Genomic DNA, 18831 nt, shown 5'->3' on the forward strand with positions numbered 1-18831 from the left:
TCAGTTTCCTTTACTAAGAAAGAAAGGAACAAAAAAGATCTGTGGATTTTCAACAATACTGTAGATTTGAGCATTCCTTTTAGCGATGAAGGTGTTTGCTGGCTACAAAGTATGACTGTTTTACTAGGAAAAGTGTACAGTGTATGAGGGTGTGTGTGTTGTCTGTTCTATAAATTTATAGTATTTCCAACTGAAATATGTTTGATTAACTGTTTATATTTTCTTCTTCTAAATGTTGTAAATGTAAAGAAACAAATAAACGGAGAGGAGACACCATTGGTGGCAGTTCCTCTGATTCAGAGTTTGCTAACTGGTGGTGGTAACCAGATGCTTCATTTTCTAAGTAATATGTACAACTCGGTAAGGTGTGCGTTGCCTGATATATGATATTTGCTGCTTAAATCTTGACAAAAACTACATTTCAAAGCCTTTTCAATGATTAGTAGAAAGTTGTATTTACCATTGTGACTTTCTAGTTAATATGTAAGCAATCTAATGTGGTGCATCTGGTGATGCACGCCCATCTCAAGTTTTTGTTGTCCTTTGCATTCAGACAAGGGCTTTGTATTTTCTTAATACTCTCATACATATTAAAGATTTTCTGAGGTGCAGTACTTCACTGCTTTGGCAATGTAGTTTTAAACAGAAACATTTAGGAACAAGTAATCTGCAAGAATTTATTTATTTCAAGTCAGTGGCTAGTTGCATGACACAACTTAACAGTTAGGTGTATGGATATTAAATATTGAACTCTGTTTCCATTAGTAAGCTATTGCCTTAGATGAAAACTAAGGAGTGCATTCTAAACAACTTAACATTGATCCAATGTTCAGATTGCTGATGGACTTATTGATTGCTTTAAATAGTGTATTTACCTGACCTGAAAAGAGTACTAATTTTGTTACATTGAGTAACTTTCCAGATTCAAAAAGACAAAAAGGCCCAGTGGTTTTGCAGGATCACAGATACAGTAAGTAGAGATCTAAGACCTGTAGAGTGGAGTGTGGAAGTAAATTTGAAATGGAACATGATGGGATGTCAATCACAGCATGTGTGCTGTCAGTTTTTATTTTGTAACTTATTTACAGTACAGCAGAGCTTATGCATGTTTTATTTATATGATTTTCGGGGAGCTGGAAAGATTTAGATGTGATTAAAATGAGAGTACTAACTGAAGAGTACCCTCATATTTTGTATCCCTCAGCAACACAATGTTATGTTGTGCATTGGCCCCAGAGTTAGTAGATACAGTACTATAGGTACTGTAAGTACATGCCACTACATATTAGTGACCATAAAGTCTAGTGTTGTGTGTTTCTTGTTTTATAATAAAACAACTTTTTAAACACTAGTAGTTTTTAAGAGAAAATCATTTTGCATGTAAGATTTTGGTCACTCTCAGTGTGTGATTGAAAAGAGAAGAAGAGTGTGATTGAGAAGAAAAGCACAGATAAGAAGTACTAGATAATCTGCATATTTATTCACAAAAACAGACACAAAAGAGTTGTTACAAACTGAAATTCATATTTTATGAGTTTCAGACGAGGAAGAAATCGCTGTGATGGTTCTACTCCTCGGAATCTTTGCCCTATTGTTATAAAGACAAAACAAAATAGTAGTGGTTAATTACAGTAAAGATAAAGACATACAGTAGGTTTAAATTCTGTTTCAATAAAAATGCAGCCAAAGAATCATGCATCAAATTTAATTGAGTCTGTGCTACAAAGCTGATAATTGAAAGCAATCTGAAAATATTAAGATTCAGTATACAGTACCTTAGAGCCCATATCACGGCTCTTGGCTCTCAGCTTGTTGACCTGGGATTCAGCGATGTCAGCACGCTCCTCAGATTCTTCCAGTTCATGCTGCACCTTCCTGAACTTGGCAAGGTGAGAATTAGCCTGTTCCTCCTGTAAGAAAAAGCAAATTGGCAAATTGACATCTGATATTATTCCAGTGCTTTTTGGGAACCAGATCCAAAATGTTTTGTTCCACTCCCCTCACCGTCAGTACTACCACCATATGAAACTAGTAATCTTTAGATGGAAGTACCATGCACTAAGGTACTGTATTTCCTAGAGCACTAAGGGGATTGTTATATTCGCAATCCCCATCTAGGCACCATAATTCTGAGCAGTAGAAGGCCTCAGTTGAATAATGTCAAAACAGGACAGGATCCAATGAGGGATTTTGGACATAGCAACTTAGCAAAAACAGCCAACTAGATCAGTTTTTACTGGTTTGAAAGGCCAAGATTGTAGTTATTGTTTGGTAAAAATATTGCTAACAAGGACTATGTTATTCTTTAGAATTCTGGACAAAGAAAAGAAATCTGTTTGAGTAAACCAAGCTAAGTCTAAGTGCTACTGTAAGTGAAAGCAAGTGCAACATGTTATAATTTTAATATACTGATATTTAACTTATCGCAACCCCAATTGTACTTAGTGGTAAATGCTATGACTATTTCAGAATTAATGATTAACTTACAGCTTCCTCAGCCTGCCTCTTGTAAGCCTTCACTTTCAGTTGAAGTTTGTCCACCAGATCCTGGAGTCTGTTCACATTCTTCTTGTCCTCCTCAGCCTAGCAAGGGTGATAAATAATAATATAAATCATACATTAATATAAAGTATTTCTTAAAATTAATGACCTGGTAGCTTAAATTATATGAATTAATAAAATTACAAACAGTACCTGGTAAGTGAGCTCCTTTACTCGTCTCTCATATTTGCGGACACCTTTAATGGCTTCGACTCCACGTCTTTGTTCTGCCTCCAGCTCATTCTCCAGATCGCGGACCTAGAAAATATTGGAAGTTATACAATAATTCTTAGTATTCAGTTTTCAGTTGTTTGACTGGGGTTGCTATGTTTGTGCACTTACCCTGGTTTCCAACTTCTGGAGCTGTTTCTTCCCACCCTTCATTGCTAGCTGCTCAGCCTCATCCAGACGGTGCTGCAGGTCCTTCACTGTGACCTCCAGGTTCTTCTTCATTCTCTCCAGGTGAGCGCTGGTGTCCTGCTCCTTCTTCAGCTCCTCTGCCATCATGGCAGCCTAGAATTATAGAGGAATATGCTGATTTAATTGATCAAATTAGTAGTGTTAAGAAACATTTAGAAATCACCTTTATCTTCTTTCAGCCTAAATTTTTATGATAAATCAAAATACAGTGAATTTTTCCAAATTTAAAAGCACATAAAAATAATGTGATGCAGCATTGCTTACATCGGTGATAGCTTTCTTGGCCTTCTCTTCAGCATTTCTTGCTTCCTGGATGGTGTCATCAACTTCACTTTGCAGCTGAGCGATATCACTCTCCAGCTTCTTCTTGGTGTTGATCAAGCTGGTGTTCTGGAAAATTTTAAAGGGTTTTAGTTCAAATTTGAAAGAAATCTCACTTTAGAGAGTTGATCAAGTTTAAGAATGTTCTGTCAACCTGGGAGTGCAGGAGTTGGACACGCTCACTGGCATCAACCAGTTCCTGCTCTGCCACTTTGCGGCCTCTCTCAGTCTGTTCCAGGGCAGCCCTCATTTCCTCCAGCTCAGCCTGCATCAGGTTGCTCCTGCGTTCTACAATGGCAACCTGTTCCTTCATGTCCTCGTGTCCTCTAATGGCATCATCCAGGTGCAGCTGGGCATCCTGATTAAAATATGTATTTTAATATGGTGTACCTTGAATATCACCTTTGTAATTGACACTGCTACTTGATAGCAACTCCATACCTTGAGTTGTCCTTGGACATTCCTCAGTTGTTTCTGGGCTTCAGCAGCCTGGCGGTTGGCGTGGCTCAGCTGAATTTCCATCTCATTGAGATCTCCCTCCATCTTCTTCTTAATTCTCAAGGCATCATTTCTGCTCCTAACCTCTGAATCAAGAGTGCTCTGCATGGTGTCCACAATTCTCTGGTTATTTCTCTTTAGTTGATCAATTTCCTCGTCCTTCTCAGCAATCTTTCTGTCCACTTCAGACTTAATTTGGCTCAGTTCCAACTGGACACGAAGGATCTTGGACTCCTCATGTTCCAGGGAGGCCTGCAGATTAAAATTTTAATTAGAAATCAGCTCTAATTCATAAATATGATGTGTAAAATGTTTGCAAAATTACTATCAAAGAGATTTTCCAAAAAGAAAATATTCTCTACCTCGGCTTCCTCCAGTGCAGTTTGAATTTCAGTCTTCTCTGTCTCCACCTGTTTCTTTGCCTTCTCCAGCTCATGAATGCTCTTCCCACTCTCACCAATCTGTTCAGTGAGGTCTGAGATCTCCTCTATAATAAAGACAATAACCTTGTTCCATTCTGTGCATATGTAGACAATGTCTTTCGAATATAATTTTTGACAAGTATGCTGACTGTTATTTCTGTAATATATCATGAAGATGTAGCTCTTGTGAAGATCCTATATTTGAAACATCATAACTGTAGTCCAGATCAAATCTCACAAATGAAATCTTCAAAATTTTATTTGCCACAAATAAAGCTGGTTGCTGGTACTTACGCTGCAAGTTCTTGTTTTCTCGTTTGAGGGTCTCAAGATGGTCCAGAGCCTCTTCATAGGAGTTCTTCATCTTGAAGACCTCAGTGCTGAGAGAGCGAGCCTCTTTCTGAGCAGCTTCCAGCTCAGCCTGGCCTTCCTCAAACTTCTGCTTCCATTCTGCCAGTACCTGAATAAAAGAATTGCGGAAATATGAACTAGAGTAGTATATCAGACACTTACTCATGAGGATTGAGGTGTCTTATTTTAAACTTATTGAACTGTTTTTTGCACTTCTACATGAATTGCTTCTTCACCTTGTCAAAGTTTCTCTGCTTCTTGTCAAGGTTAGCAGCCTGAGCATTTGCTCTCTCCACATCAATCATGAGGTCCTCCACTTCACCCTGAAGTCTCTGCTTGGTCTTTTCCAGAGAGCCACACTTGGAGTTCACAGCCTCAATTTGTTCCTCAGCATCTTGGAGCCGCTGGGCAAGCTTTTTCCTATGGAAAGTGATGATTGGTAGAATTAGTTCAATCATTTTAGATCTCACAGGAAAGCACTCAGTTTAACAGTAGAAATAATGCAGTTACTTGGCCTCCTCAAGCTCCTCAGTGCGCTGGATGGCGTCAGTCTCGTATTTTGTCCTCCACTGAGCCACTTCACTGTTGGCCTTGGACATTGAGCGCTGCAGCTCAGCCTTGGCCTCCTGCTCCTCCTCAAATTGCTCCCGGAGCAGGTCGCAGTCATGGCGGGCGGACTGGAGACCATGAGCCAGGGCGTTCTTGGCCTTTAAAGGGTATTGTAAAGAGAAAAGAAATAGTCCTCAACCATTTGTTTTATTTTATTCTGTTATATATGTCTGATACTTCTAACAGTCCAGTTTTATTTCAAATGTGATTTTAGCACAGCTATTAACTGAATTAAATTTAGCGTAATTTCTTGTGAGCAAAATAAATGCTATAGAGAGTATTTCCTCATAGATTATTTTAACAGCACAAAGCTCAAATTTATGTTATGTTGATCATACTTTTCTGTATGCCACCACTGCAGTTTAGACAAATATTTAAAACTTTAATTGAAGGATCATGATATAGTTTTATAAATGGAAAAAAAATGGAATAGGTTTTTAACTGTAAATATTTAAAATCATTAACCATTTCATTTTAAATGTATTCTGTATGAGAAGAAGTACAATTCTGAAAAATATCAATGAAATTACTTTAATTTCTTCCTCCAACTGCCTCTTCAGCTCTTCGATTTGCTGAGTGAAAGCCTGCTTGCCTCTTGTGAGCTGGGAGATCAAAGACTCTTTCTCTTCCAGCTGGCGACCAAATTCACCTGTATTTTAAAGAGTTGTGTTTGAAGTTAATCACTGCTTTTGATAAGCTTTAGTTTCATCATAGTTCTCCTCTTGATTGAAGTAAAATACAAACCCATACCATTCTCAGTCTGCAGACGTGCCTTCTGAGCAGAGAGGTCATTAATTTGGCGCAGGTTCTCATCAGTCTTGCTCTTCAATTCACTGAGTTGGTCCTCAAGAGTACGGCACATCTTCTCCAGATTAGCCTTTCAAGGAGAAGAAGATTACATCTCATATTAAAGAAATAAACAAAATTGTTTATTTACAATTTTTGTTATTGCCATATTGCCATATTTATTTGGCAACAATATTTACCTTAGCCTTAGCAACAGACTCCATGTTGCTGGAGAGGTCATCAATTTCCATTTTGTACTCGCTCTTCTCCTTCTCCAGCTTCTGTTTGACTCTCTGCAGGTTGTCAATCTGCTCCCCTAATTCTGCCACACTGTCAGCCTGCTTCTTGCGGAGAGCTGCTGCAGTGGCTTCATGCTGCAGAGTGGCCTCTTCAAGGTCACGGCGGAGCTTTTGGAACTCAGCTTCACGTTTCTTGTTCATCTCAATCTGGGCAGAAGTTGCTCCTCCAGCTTCTTCAAGTCTTTCACTGATCTCCTCAAGTTCCCTGGAGAGGTCAGACCTCTGCTTCTCAACCTTGGCCCGAGCAGCACGTTCAGCTTCAATTTCCTCTTCAAGCTCTTCAATACGAGCCTATGGAATATGGAATAATATGAACAAGTCCAGATTGAAATTGAGATTAAACAGATCAGATTATCTCAAATTAATCATATTTTGTAGTACCTGGAGCTCCTTAATCTTCTTCTGCAGTTGGGCACCCAGAGCTTGTTCATCCTCAATCTTGCTGAGGAACTGGCTTATTTCAAAGTCCTTCCTGTGAAGTACAAAGGATATTTCCAGTAAGTTTGTATATTAAAAGCATCTTCAAATTTAAAATTTAATATACTTTGACAAAGTCTTACTTCTTGATCTTCTCCTCTGATTGCTGCTTGTCATTCTCCAGATCCATGACAGTTTCTTGAGAGAGTTTCAGATCACCCTCCAGCTTCCTCTTGGCTCTCTCCAGGTCCATCCGGAGTTTCTTTTCTTGTTCCAGTGAACCTTCAAGCTAGAATATTTGACAAACTATTAAATTTAGCTCAAGCTGTCTGAATATATGGATAGTTTTTATTGGGATGTGTCACTTACATCATCCACTTGCTGTTCAAGCTTTGTCTTGGCTTTAGACAGAGTGTTGACTTTGTCTTCCTCTGCTTGCAGATCATCAAGGGTCTGTTGATGAGCCTCTTGGAGAGCTTTCTTCTCCTTGGTTAGCTTAGCAACGCTTTCATCCTGACTGGCCATCTCTTCTGTCAGGTTTTTAACCTAGTTTTAGGTGTAAAACAGTGGGGGGGAGTTAAATGTTTTAGCATACCATTATGCTGACTTTTTTATGAGTAGTAAGATATTCTAGACAGTTTGAAAGCAAACCTTATTTTCTGTGGCATGTTTCTCCTTCTCCACTTTGGCCAAGGTGAGTTCTAAGTCATCAATGTCTTTCTTGAGCTCAGAGCACTCATCCTCCAGTTTCCTCTTCTTGGCTGTCAGTTCAGCATTCATTTCCTCTTCATCCTCCAGTCTCTCTGATATCTCTTTCACTTTGGCCTCAAGTTGTATTTTATTTTTGATGAGTCCTTCACACCTTTCTTCAGCATCAGAGAGACTTTCAGATTCCTGGAAAGAGATTGTATAGTTGGTAACAACTGAGCTGGAGAGAATCAGGATAGGAAAATTATTATTATTTTATATGATCAATTAATTTTGATCAGCCCCTCACACCTTTCTTCACCATCTGAGAGACTCTCAATTTCCTGTTTATAATGAATTGAATTTAGTTACAAAATCTCAAATTATATTCACAAGATGTACATGTAAAATATAAAATAAGTGTTTTTTTTTAGGAATAGCTGCACAATAAGATTTAATATTATAAAATGGAAAGGTAGTGCTTACAGACTGCACTTGTAACTGCAGGTCATTCTTCTCCTGCATCAGAGAAACCATTTTCTCCTCAAGCTCCTTTTTCTTGGCTTCTGCCTTTGCCAGGTCTTCCTTGCACTTGGCAAACTCTTCCTTCATGTTGGCCATCTCCTTCTCAGCCTCTGCACTCTTCAGAAGAGGCTTGATCTTGAAGTACAGCTTCATCCATGGCCAGTGTTTCACATTCATGAATGAGCGGATGTTGTATTGGATGCTGTAAATGGACTCTCTGTACAAAAGAAAAGAGAATTTCATAAAACCCACAATGGTTTTTTACATCTGCCAGATATGTCAGAAAAAGATGAAGAGTATGGATGATTTGTACTATCTCATTAAGTGTAGTGCATTGCGAAACAACTACTAATTATTCTTCTCTGAAGTACATTCCATACCTCTCTGGAATTTCATATTTCACATTTGCTCTGGAATTTCATATTTTCCTATAGATCAAATTTGATAGGCCAAATTTCGATCCAGCATTATGATACTGTTGAAAATAGTCCATTTCATCCATCACTGAAGTGTAGTGCAGCTGCTGATATGCTTCCTCACCACACACCATATCAGTGGAGAAGTAAGTAAGAAGTATTTTGTCAGTTGAATTTATAGGAAGTGCAGATTGTGAAAATTCAGAATATAATTTGGCCAAGATTCAAGGGCTAATACTCCTATACCTACAAACATCTCATCCAAAGAATGGCATGTCTTTCAGCTGTGTCCTCAGTCACCATACTTTTCTCAGCTTCTGAATCTAATGAGCAGGCTAGAATTTGGTAAAGCTCCTATCACAGATTATATTAAATAAAGTGGGTAGCTGCTTCACACCTGAAGAAGGATCCATGGCTGAAACGTTGTGTTTTCTTTCTTCTCTTTTCAGCATGGAATAAACCTATTACTTGTTCCTTATATTAAATAAGTCTGTTAACTATGATTATTATTTTTCAATATAGATTTCTCAATTTTGAACCCATTAATGCCTTTTATGTGGCTAATTATTACCTCCTTTCCATCATCTTCACAAATTCTTTTCTCATGAGGTAGCCACGGCAGAGAGCCTGAGTACATGTGATGAGGGTAGCCAGTTTTTCATCTCTCATCTCCTCAAGGGTACCCAGCAGACCGGCTTTGAAGAATACCTGTAGTTGAAGAGGAAATTGTGTGGTGGGTAGGACATCAATAAAATAAACACAATATGTATTGTAATATGTTTCTCAAAGATATAATCCCAAGGAGACCCACTATATTGAAACACATTGTCTGTTTTATGAATTCTAACTTTCAACACAAATGCAATTATGCTCAGTAACAAAGCCACTTATTTTAATACAGTATGACAGTACCCAATGATTTGGCTTTGGAGCTAGTGTACAGTATATGAGATATTTGGTTACATCTGTGTGAGAAGGATACCAATACTATATAAAATTATTAGTTACTTATATAGGTATATGAAGGTTGCAAGGTGATGTCTTTGTTGTTTCACAGATCTGAGTTCCTGGGTTTGGTTCTGGCTGTGAGTGCTCTAGTTTCTTGGGTTAATTGGAGTCCCAGTATGCATGTGTGGGCATGTGTTTCTGTGTAAACTGTGATGTACTAGTGTCCCATGTAGGGACTAATGTCCTGCCTTGTGTCAGACTAGGTTCCTGCTATTTGTAAACCTATATTGAACTTAGCATCTATTGAAAATACATGTACAGTAAATATATGTTCTGTCTCCTCGTTTTATATTTCTTACATGAATCACATATGTAGCTTTGAGGCTCTGATTTCACTGTCTACTGTAGGTACCTTCTTTGGTTCCTTCTCCTTGTGTTATTTGCATTGTTGAAAGCCTACCTTGGTATGCCCAAATTTATATTGGGTATGGTCGATGTCAATTGATCCTAAGAGCTTTTCACAGGCTTTCTTGCTGTCAATGAATTGCCCCTCTGGGATTGCACTGGCATTCAATACTTTGTATCTGAAAGAAAACAAATATTTGAATTATTGTGAATGTGTATATACTAGACAGAGATGTATATATTTTCAGCAAAATTCTGTTCAGCTGTCTTAACTGGAAGTTACATGTATGTACCTTCTTAAAACATAAGTTTTATATATTTAGATAAATCTAAATTTTAGGCATGTGCTTTGATAGGGATTGCATTTTAATTTCACTTGTCAGAAGGTCAATTTTTATTTATTTTTTTTAATTAAGGAATAAAAGGTAATTTGAACTTCACATTGGCAGGGAGCACTTTGTTGCTACTGGTGCATTTTTCATGATAGTGATTCTTTCAGTGTTGTTTCCATTGTGCTGCACGAAAGGTAAAATTATGCAAAGAGAACTTGAAATAAGAGTAGACTTAGTTACACAGAAATGCACTTGACTGGAGTTCATTGGTACATTGCAGCATTATTGTTCCTATGTTTGAACCTCTGAGATTTGATTTAAGATACCTTTGCTTGAAGTCTCCATACAGGATTCTGCTTGGGAATCCCTTTCTGCAAATTCTGATACCTTCCAGCACACCGTTACACCTCAGCTGGTGGATAACCAGGAAGTTCTCCATAAGACCTAAAATGAAAATGAATTAGTAACTGCAACTAACTCTTAGTTTAAAAGATAGATTGAAAAACATCAAGTTACTCAAATACTGGTATTTATTTGAAAGTATACATTCACAGTACCTGGTGTCTTAGATTCATTTGGAATCAGGCAACGCACAAAGTGAGGATGGGTGCTTCTTAAGTTGGTCATCAGCTTGCCCAAGTTCTCCTGCACAGTGATAATTAGTAGAATTTAAAGGAGTGCAATATCTTTTAAGAAGAATTAAAAATAGACATTTTCCAAAATTTAAGGGAAACTCCTGTTTTAACTGTATCATATCATGTATCATATTCATGCATCATCAAATACTTAAAGTATATGTTTCCTTAAAAATACCTTACCCTGAAGAGAGCAGACACTGTCTGGAAGGAACCACCCTTCTTCTTGCCTCCCTTCTTTCCACCAGACTCTTTAGAAAAAGTACATGTTAAAAAGATTAGATTTCATAGAAATACAATTCTGCCCCTTTAAAAGTTGTTTTTAAGAAAAATAATGTTTTTAAAATAAAATCATACCACCTTCTGCAGAGGAAAAGCTGGCATAGAGCAAAGCCAGCAGTTTGACGGAGGATTTCTGGTACAGCTGCACAACAGACTCATTCAGGGGGTCCTTGTTCTTGTCCAGCCAGCCACTGACGTTGTAGTCCACTGTGCCTGCGTAGTGCACCAGGGAGAAGTGGGCCTCAGCCTTGCCTTTGGCAGGTTTGGGCTTCTGGAAGCAGTTGGTCTTGCCAAGATGCTGGTCGTAGAGCTTGTTCTTGAAGGAGGTGTCTGAGGCCTTGGGGAACATGCACTCCTCTTCAAGGATGGAGAAGATGCCCATTGGCTGTTAGATAAAAAGTGAAGAGTTTGAGGGCCCTGAATTGAGAATTTGGTGTAGAACTAACCTTGCATTTCTTCAAAAGACCAGGTAGTTTACCAACCTTCTCAATGAGCTCAATGCAGGCAGCCAAGTCCATGCCGAAGTCAATGAACTCCCAGTCAATTCCCTCTTTCTTGTACTCTTCTTGTTCCAGTACAAACATGTGGTGGTTGAAGAACTGTTGCAGCTTCTCATTGGTGAAGTTGATGCACAGCTGTTCCAAGCTGTTAAACTGTGCGGATAAATACAACAGTGCTTAAAACATCAGGTGTCATACATACATGGTAAGTACTGTATCCAAGAAGTATTGATCAATTATTAGTATATATCATATATAGATTTGCAATTTCATCTTTTGTAGCTAAATGGTGCTAAACATGAATTTGCAAGATTTAGATAACTGTTCTTAAAAAATCTGTAAAGAAAAGCTACAATAAAGTGTAGATGGAAGCATTCACATAAATATATGATTGTTTTTTTAAGTACAACAATATGCATTAGGAAGTATTACTCACGTCAAAGATCTCAAATCCTGCAATATCCAGGACACCAATGAAGAACTGTCTTGGCTGCTTAGTGTCCAACATCTGGTTAATGCGGATAACCATCCACAAGAACATCTTCTCATAGACAGACTTAGCCAGAGCACCAACTGAATTGTTGACCTGGTAAAGGAATCAGTTGTAAAAAATCAATATGTTATGAATATATAATAAAAAACATGATTCATAATATTTATCTTTGGCAGAAGATGGCTAAATGTATTACCTGTGGAACAGTCTGCCCCTTGGTGACAAATTCATTCCCGACTTTCACTCTGGGATAGCAGAGGGCTTTGAGCAGGTCAGCTGAGTTCAAGCCCAAAAGGTAAGCCACCTTGTCAGCCACTGATAAAAAGAAGGGCAATTTAAGTAATATTCATAAAATGAATAATAGATATTTGGTATGTTACTTGAGGAATACAAATAACTGGTGGTAATCCTTTAAACATGTGACTTGTCAACATTTTAAAGGATTATATCTTACCTATGGATTTGTGCATAAGGCAAGGAAGAAAATTAAAAATTAAATTTACCCTCAGTGCCATCAGGCTCGGCCTGCTCCTCACGTTGCTTCTGCTTGAACTTCATGTTACCATAGTGCATCACAGCACCAGTCAGCTTGTAGATGCCAGCTTTCTCCTCAGGAGTGAAGCCCAGGACATCAATGGCTGTCTGTGTGATTAGAGATAGGTCTTATTAGTCACAAGGAAAATAAATACATACTTAAGATAATTCAGTTAATTAAGAGAACGTACATCTGTGGCAACCAGCTCCTCCTTGTCATCGATGCTGGCCACAGTGATCTGACCCTGGCTGATCATGGGGAAGTCGTAGGGGTTGGTGGTGATAAGGAGCATTTCTGGAATGAAACAAATGAAGGATTTAATAACCCAATGTGCACACATACATGAGCCTTTTAAATTAATGAAATACAATTGCTGTCTTACCAATAAGCTCTGGTTTGTGGTTGGTCATGATCTGGTAAAAGATATGGTAGCTCCTTTCATCTGACAACTGGAATGTTACTCTGGACTTCTCCAGCAAATCTGTGAAAAGGTTTTTTTATTGCAGGTCAACTTTCATTATATTATCCACAAAAATTAAAAAGCATGCAAAATTAAAGAGGTGCAAAAATAGAATATAACTACAGGTCACAATAACCGCATGTGAGGGAAAACTCCAGAAGTGTGTAAACATGAAAAACCACTCACAAGTCTCAATATCAGCTGAAGACAGTTTTCCTGAAGTTCCAAAGTGAATTCTGATGAATTTACCCTGTTAAGAATCAACATATTCAGAATTACACTCAAATGACAACATTTTTAAAAATGTGTTCTGCTTGGGAGAAAATTGAGTTTTGAACTCACAAAGCGAGAGGAGTTGTCATTCCTCACTGTCTTGGCATTTCCAAAAGCCTCCAGCAGAGGGTTGGCTGAAATGATTTGATCTTCCAGGGTTCCCTATAGGAGACATGTAAATCATCAATGAAACTGATTCAGAATGATTCAAACTGATTCATATGGAGCTTGTAAAAAATACAATATTTTCTAACCTGCATTTTGCCAGCGGCTGGAGCCTCTTTCTTCTTGTCCCCAATTGCTGCAATTGTAGCAAAGTACTGGATGACACGTTTCGTGTTCACAGTCTTTCCAGCACCGGATTCTCCACTAAGGGTAAAATAAGAAATAAGTTTGAAACTTTGTGTTTGATATTTTTTAAGATTGTGAAAATCAAAGTCAAACACAGGATTCATACTCACGTAATCAGTACAGACTGGTTCTCACGATCTGTTGATATGATATGAGAGTATTAGTAAATATGTAGCTTTTAATTAGATATATTTCATGGTATTGCTGTCTAAATTACACATTTTTACTTTGTATTTGGCATAGATTCACTCACCAGTGAGCATGTTCTGATAGGCGTTATCAGAGACAGAGAAGATGTGTGGCGGAGCCTCCATACGCTTTTTGCCTCTGTAGGCTGCCACAACCTCTGCATTGTACACTGGGAGCCACTTGTAGGGGTTCACAGTCGCACAAAACAGCCCAGAGTAGGTCTGAAATTGAAATGAGTAAAAACGGTTTACTAATAGAAGGGTCACATTGTAATTGTTGTTACTTGTTCTTTCCTTAAAAGTACAACTTTCTAGGCTTCAATGAATCACTTACGTAAATCATCCAGGCTGCGTAACGCTCTTTGAGGTTATACAGCACAGAGGGCTCGTTCAGGTGGGTCATCATCGCCATGTCCTCAATTTTATCGAACTTGGGAGGATTCATGGGGAACACTTCATCTTCCTTCACTGTTACAGTCTGAAAAATTAAATAACAAATAGACCACTCTAGGTAAAACAAAATACATATATTTATAATAAAATGCATATATATAATAATTATAAAAATAACTGTTTGCTTTTGCAGGATGCTACAGTACTTACTTGCCCAGCCTCATTTTTGACGGTGGCTTTGCCCCCTTCCTTGCTCTGGATAACACCTTTGACGTACAGGTCCTTGGTATCGACAACGAAGCAAGCAGTTTTGGCATCAAAAGGTTTGTTTTGGGCCTCAATTCTCTCCTTCTCAGGCTTCCTTAGGTAAATGGCAGCTGGGCCAAATACAGCCATCTCCGCGTCGGTACTCATGGTGGCGGCTTACTGTAATGATACAGATTGATTCATACAACATTCTTCTCTTTGTCAAGTACTCCATGACTAAAACTGTCTTGTTTACTTCCGAGTGACAAGATTCTGCTTTATAACCTTTTGAAAACAACATAAGTATTTATTCCTGCACACTTTTAAAGAATGGCCAGTAGTTTCCTATGACCATTGTTACTTTAATCTTCTAAAAAAGGATAAAGCTTCATAAGAGCACTACCAATATCTTTGCTGCTTTTACTTTTTAACCAGATTTCCAAAGTTACAAAATACATTTTTAAATAAGCTATTGATGCCTTTCAATCTCCCAGTTCAAATGAACACTAAGTGTATGAGTGTCTTTGAAAATTATAAACTGTAGAAAAAAGAAATATTCCTCAGAAGACCTTCTTTAACAGTCTTCTGTTATTACATTCTTAGTATCAGATTCAGCTTGCTTACTACCTACAAAGGTAATACATTTTCCATAAAGTTGTTTTGGTACATTATTCACACAGTTTACTGCAATTTCAGAAATCTAATTTTCTTAAATTCTGAAAAGTGGGTGTACAAACCCCTTGGTTCTGCAAGAAAAGTGATTAACTTCTTTTGGAAACAGTCTGACAAACTGTAATGTGCAAATTCAATATAATAATTAACAGAGGCAGAGCTTAACTATACAAGATGTTGTAACAGTAAGTAGCACAATAGAACCTGGACAACTGAATACATTTATTCTTTCTCATCAGAACAAAACTAAAAGACTAAAGAATGATCCCAGTGTTACTGGACATCTGGGAGCTCAGATGTTACTTTTGACTAATATTTTACACGTCAAAATTTGACTTGTGTGTGCTCTTATAGCACTTTCTTATTCATTCACATACTTACTGCTGATTTCTTACCTTTTTTAACACCAACCCCAGGAAGCTGAATATTGAATACTCCGCAGCACTGCAAAGCAAACATATATTGTTTTTTTTTTAAACTGAATATTTCTGGACTGTTGGCCTATAGTTGGACTATTCTTCATTCAATATTTATATTGATAGCATTAAATCTCAAGAAATGTGGTCATTTTGACATAAAATATTACAACCCATTATGAAGCAATTATCAGGTGATTTGTTTTGTGGAAACCTTAATAATTTAAAACTTATTTTGATGTGTTGTGGTTTGTAGGGAGAAGTGTCCATTTATTTATAGGAACTGAACTTTTGTTTGTACTAGTTTAAAAATTTAAATGTGAGTTTTCTGGGTATGGTTAATATTGAACAATCAGTTCTAAATTAACTGATCCAATAACAAAATAAAAAAAAAACTTAAGTAGCAGCTTACCACTAGTTGGAACTTGGCAGGCTTCTCAGTGCTGAGGGAGGTGTCTTGGAGCTGCTTTTATTGAGATCGTTTTGCCAGCCCAGCAAAAGGGGCCCTGCTATATTTGGTCATGTAGTGCTGATCAGTTCCCAATACAGCCACATTATCATTTTCTATTCAGCATGTAAATAGTGGTGTTAGTTTTTCATGTGGTAATATTGAAATCTCCTCTTTTATAGTTCAGGTAAAGCAAGCATTCCATGTGCGATTTTGTGCTTAAAATACTGAAGCAACTTGTAGTCACAAAATGTAGTCAGAATTTCTTTAGATATTTAATTGCCCAGAAAATGAGAAATGAAAAACTATCAAAATCAAATTAATAAATTACTACATTCAGACTACAATAATTCCATGTATTTAATTAAACTTTAATTAGAAGTTACTAACATTATGCAAGGAAAGGAAAAGGAAAACAGTATAGTTGTACACTGAAAATTGTGCACACTTTATTTTGAAGAAAAATATAATTTGTTCTCTACACAATTTCTGTATAATATATATATATAATAACAGATGTGACCAAAAGTTTGTTACCGTAGATTTGAAAAATGTAGCTTGGAACCATGTAGACTTAAATCTAATTAATATTATTGTAAATTGTAACCCTTGATCCATCACTGGAGGACAGCCTAGAAGAACTGTTTTTAAGGGCTGTTATAATAATGATAATAATAATTATTATTATTATTATTATTATTATTATTATTATTATTATTATTATTTAAATGAGCTATTAGACTACCTTAAGATTGGTATTATTAGTATCTGCCATTGTATGGAAACATACACATTTTGAGTATACCTAGTTTTGCTGCAAAATAAATCACTGATTTTAGAAATTAAAAGTTCTTATTACTAATTATAATTTTATATGATACATAATTTAGATTTAATGATATTGTTGACTACCAAAACTGGTAAAAACATTATTGGAAACACTAGTCCTAAAATATTTTTAGTATAAGTCGATATTAATTATAATTGATTTATAAATGATTTTATGACTGATAAAATTCTAATGCATGTAACTTTCTTTTATGTTATATATATATATTTAATAGGGACAAAGTGCCTGCAGTGATGGATAGGGAACTTTTCTTCTTTTTCTAAACTTAACTTGTTTTATTCCTCTCCTGGTGGAGAAGGAGGTCATTATTTGTGCTTTATGAAAAAACTATAATTAAGGTATTTTATTTAAAATGTACTGAAAATGTGTTTTACAGTGGTGAAGAAAAAAATGTCCTTGCTGAAATTGAATTCAACAGCCCTCTAATTTACTATTTCAGTTTGTAAATGTGCAAAATATATTGCTGAAATAATTTCTGACTGGAAACCACAAATAGAATTCAGTCTCAGTGTAATGTACAGTAAGGTATGTGGTAAAAAATACGAGTAAGGGGGCTGGGAGACAGTCATCTGGTCAGCTCTGTCAGAAAAGGACACGAGGAACTGCTGAGCACTCTTGAACCTGTCAGCTGATCCCCCAAGACTGTGCTTCATGTTTTCTCCTACATTAGTGAATGCACAGTGCATTGGAGAATAATATACACATTATGTGAATTAATGTACGATTAATATAGAATTTAGACCTGGAAAAATTAGTCTCATGGCTTTTGCTGAAACAAATAGGGAATCCACAAAAGTAAAAGTGAAATAGATTAATGCATTTATTGGAGACACTAAGAACTATATTTCACTTATCAGTATTTCACTTTTTGTGCTGATTATATTACTTGACACATACATTATTTAAAGTAAATAAACACACAGTATCTCTGTCTTTATTTAATAATGTTGTATTAAACGGAAAACTAAAGCATAAAAAAGTAAAATCAGAAGCCTTATCACATGGGCAACATGGTGCACAGTGTTTAGCTTTTCTGTCTTGCAGCATTGGGGCTCTGGGTTTTAATTCTGGACCTGGGGTGCTATCTGTGTGGAGTTTGCACAGAATGTTCTTCCTGTGTTTGTGGTTTTTATTGCTGGGTGCTCCAGTTTCCTTCCACAAAGATATACTGGAAGGTTAGCTGGCTTTGGGTCTGTGTGTACCCTTCAATGGATAGATGCATCCTGGGATAGGCTTCTGCTGCCCTGTTAGCCTGAATTAGATGAAGTGGTTAGAAAATGGATTGTGTATAAAGGAATGAATTTTATTAATATACAAGAGTTCTTAAAAAGTCGCATTATTTTATATGTACCAATTTCAGTATAATTGTCAACTAATATATAGTTGTCAAGGAAATCAATTAAGAATAAATTCACCATTACAATTTGATTTTGGAATAAATGAATGACATGCATGTACAATGACCAGAAAATTATCTGATTACATCATACATCATTTACTTGAGCAATTTGAATCTGTTTTTTGTAAGGGTACAAGAGCAGCCTTACGCCCAGGCATTAAATCCAGAACTTTCCAGCCCAGAACCTTAACTTACTGTTCCACACTACTTCTGTATAGATCGCACAGGAATGTATTTTTAAATGGTTGCAAGTGTGACTAATACCAAAGCTATGGAAGCAAACCCAACATGGTAGAGATCAAGCAGTGTCAAGTTCAAGGGGTTGTAAGGTGCAAGGACCAACACTTTCCACATGTAAAACTGCATACACTTATGGTACAGGTATGGTTGGGAGTGTGCACCCCTTTTACAAGGCACTGGTAAATACTGATAAGATGGTCCCATCCAGTCAGAACTGATGAGTGAACTGATTTAGAACCCGGGCAGCAACTGCCCACAGACAAGTTTGTGTATGGCAACCAGGGAATTGATTTTACAATTCAGTTACAATTAAGCACGTTGTTGTTGTTTTCCCTAATCATACCATCAGGCCCTAACACTATCTCATCCATCGTGGCGTTGTTTGGACAACCACTTTTCTGTCTATCTAGAACATCCATTCTTTTGTTTGTCAACACTGTGCAGTCATGTTACCATCAATGTTACCATCAGTC

The 18831-nt window shown here is 37.0% G+C and overlaps 1 protein-coding gene across 1 annotated transcript; it reads right to left on the reverse strand.

Moving 5' to 3' along the window:
• Positions 1 to 1458: 1458 nt before the first annotated feature.
• On the reverse strand, positions 1459 to 15889 carry LOC148652634 (myosin heavy chain, fast skeletal muscle). The gene is made up of 41 exons (XM_088599583.1): positions 15834 to 15889; positions 15401 to 15449; positions 14298 to 14513; positions 14029 to 14172; positions 13760 to 13916; positions 13617 to 13644; positions 13410 to 13524; positions 13225 to 13317; positions 13069 to 13132; positions 12805 to 12903; positions 12613 to 12716; positions 12391 to 12529; positions 12084 to 12202; positions 11831 to 11980; positions 11377 to 11547; positions 10973 to 11279; positions 10796 to 10863; positions 10535 to 10622; positions 10304 to 10421; positions 9701 to 9824; positions 8864 to 9000; positions 7838 to 8093; positions 7316 to 7558; positions 7034 to 7210; positions 6808 to 6953; positions 6629 to 6719; positions 6149 to 6538; positions 5913 to 6039; positions 5693 to 5811; positions 5064 to 5260; positions 4790 to 4973; positions 4497 to 4662; positions 4143 to 4267; positions 3724 to 4032; positions 3437 to 3640; positions 3226 to 3351; positions 2884 to 3054; positions 2695 to 2799; positions 2488 to 2583; positions 1776 to 1910; positions 1459 to 1588 (listed from the first exon to the last, which is right to left on the reverse strand). The coding sequence occupies exons 3-41, from the start codon at positions 14499 to 14501 to the stop codon at positions 1568 to 1570; spliced, it is 5817 nt and encodes a 1938-aa protein (XP_088455709.1). The 5' UTR covers positions 14502 to 14513; positions 15401 to 15449; positions 15834 to 15889; the 3' UTR covers positions 1459 to 1567.
• Positions 15890 to 18831: the final 2942 nt, after the last annotated feature.

The sequence above is a fragment of the Lepisosteus platostomus genome, chromosome 11, assembly GCF_059453375.1.
Source record: "Lepisosteus platostomus isolate fLepPlt1 chromosome 11, fLepPlt1.hap1, whole genome shotgun sequence".
Taxonomy (NCBI): Eukaryota; Metazoa; Chordata; class Actinopteri; order Semionotiformes; family Lepisosteidae; genus Lepisosteus; species Lepisosteus platostomus.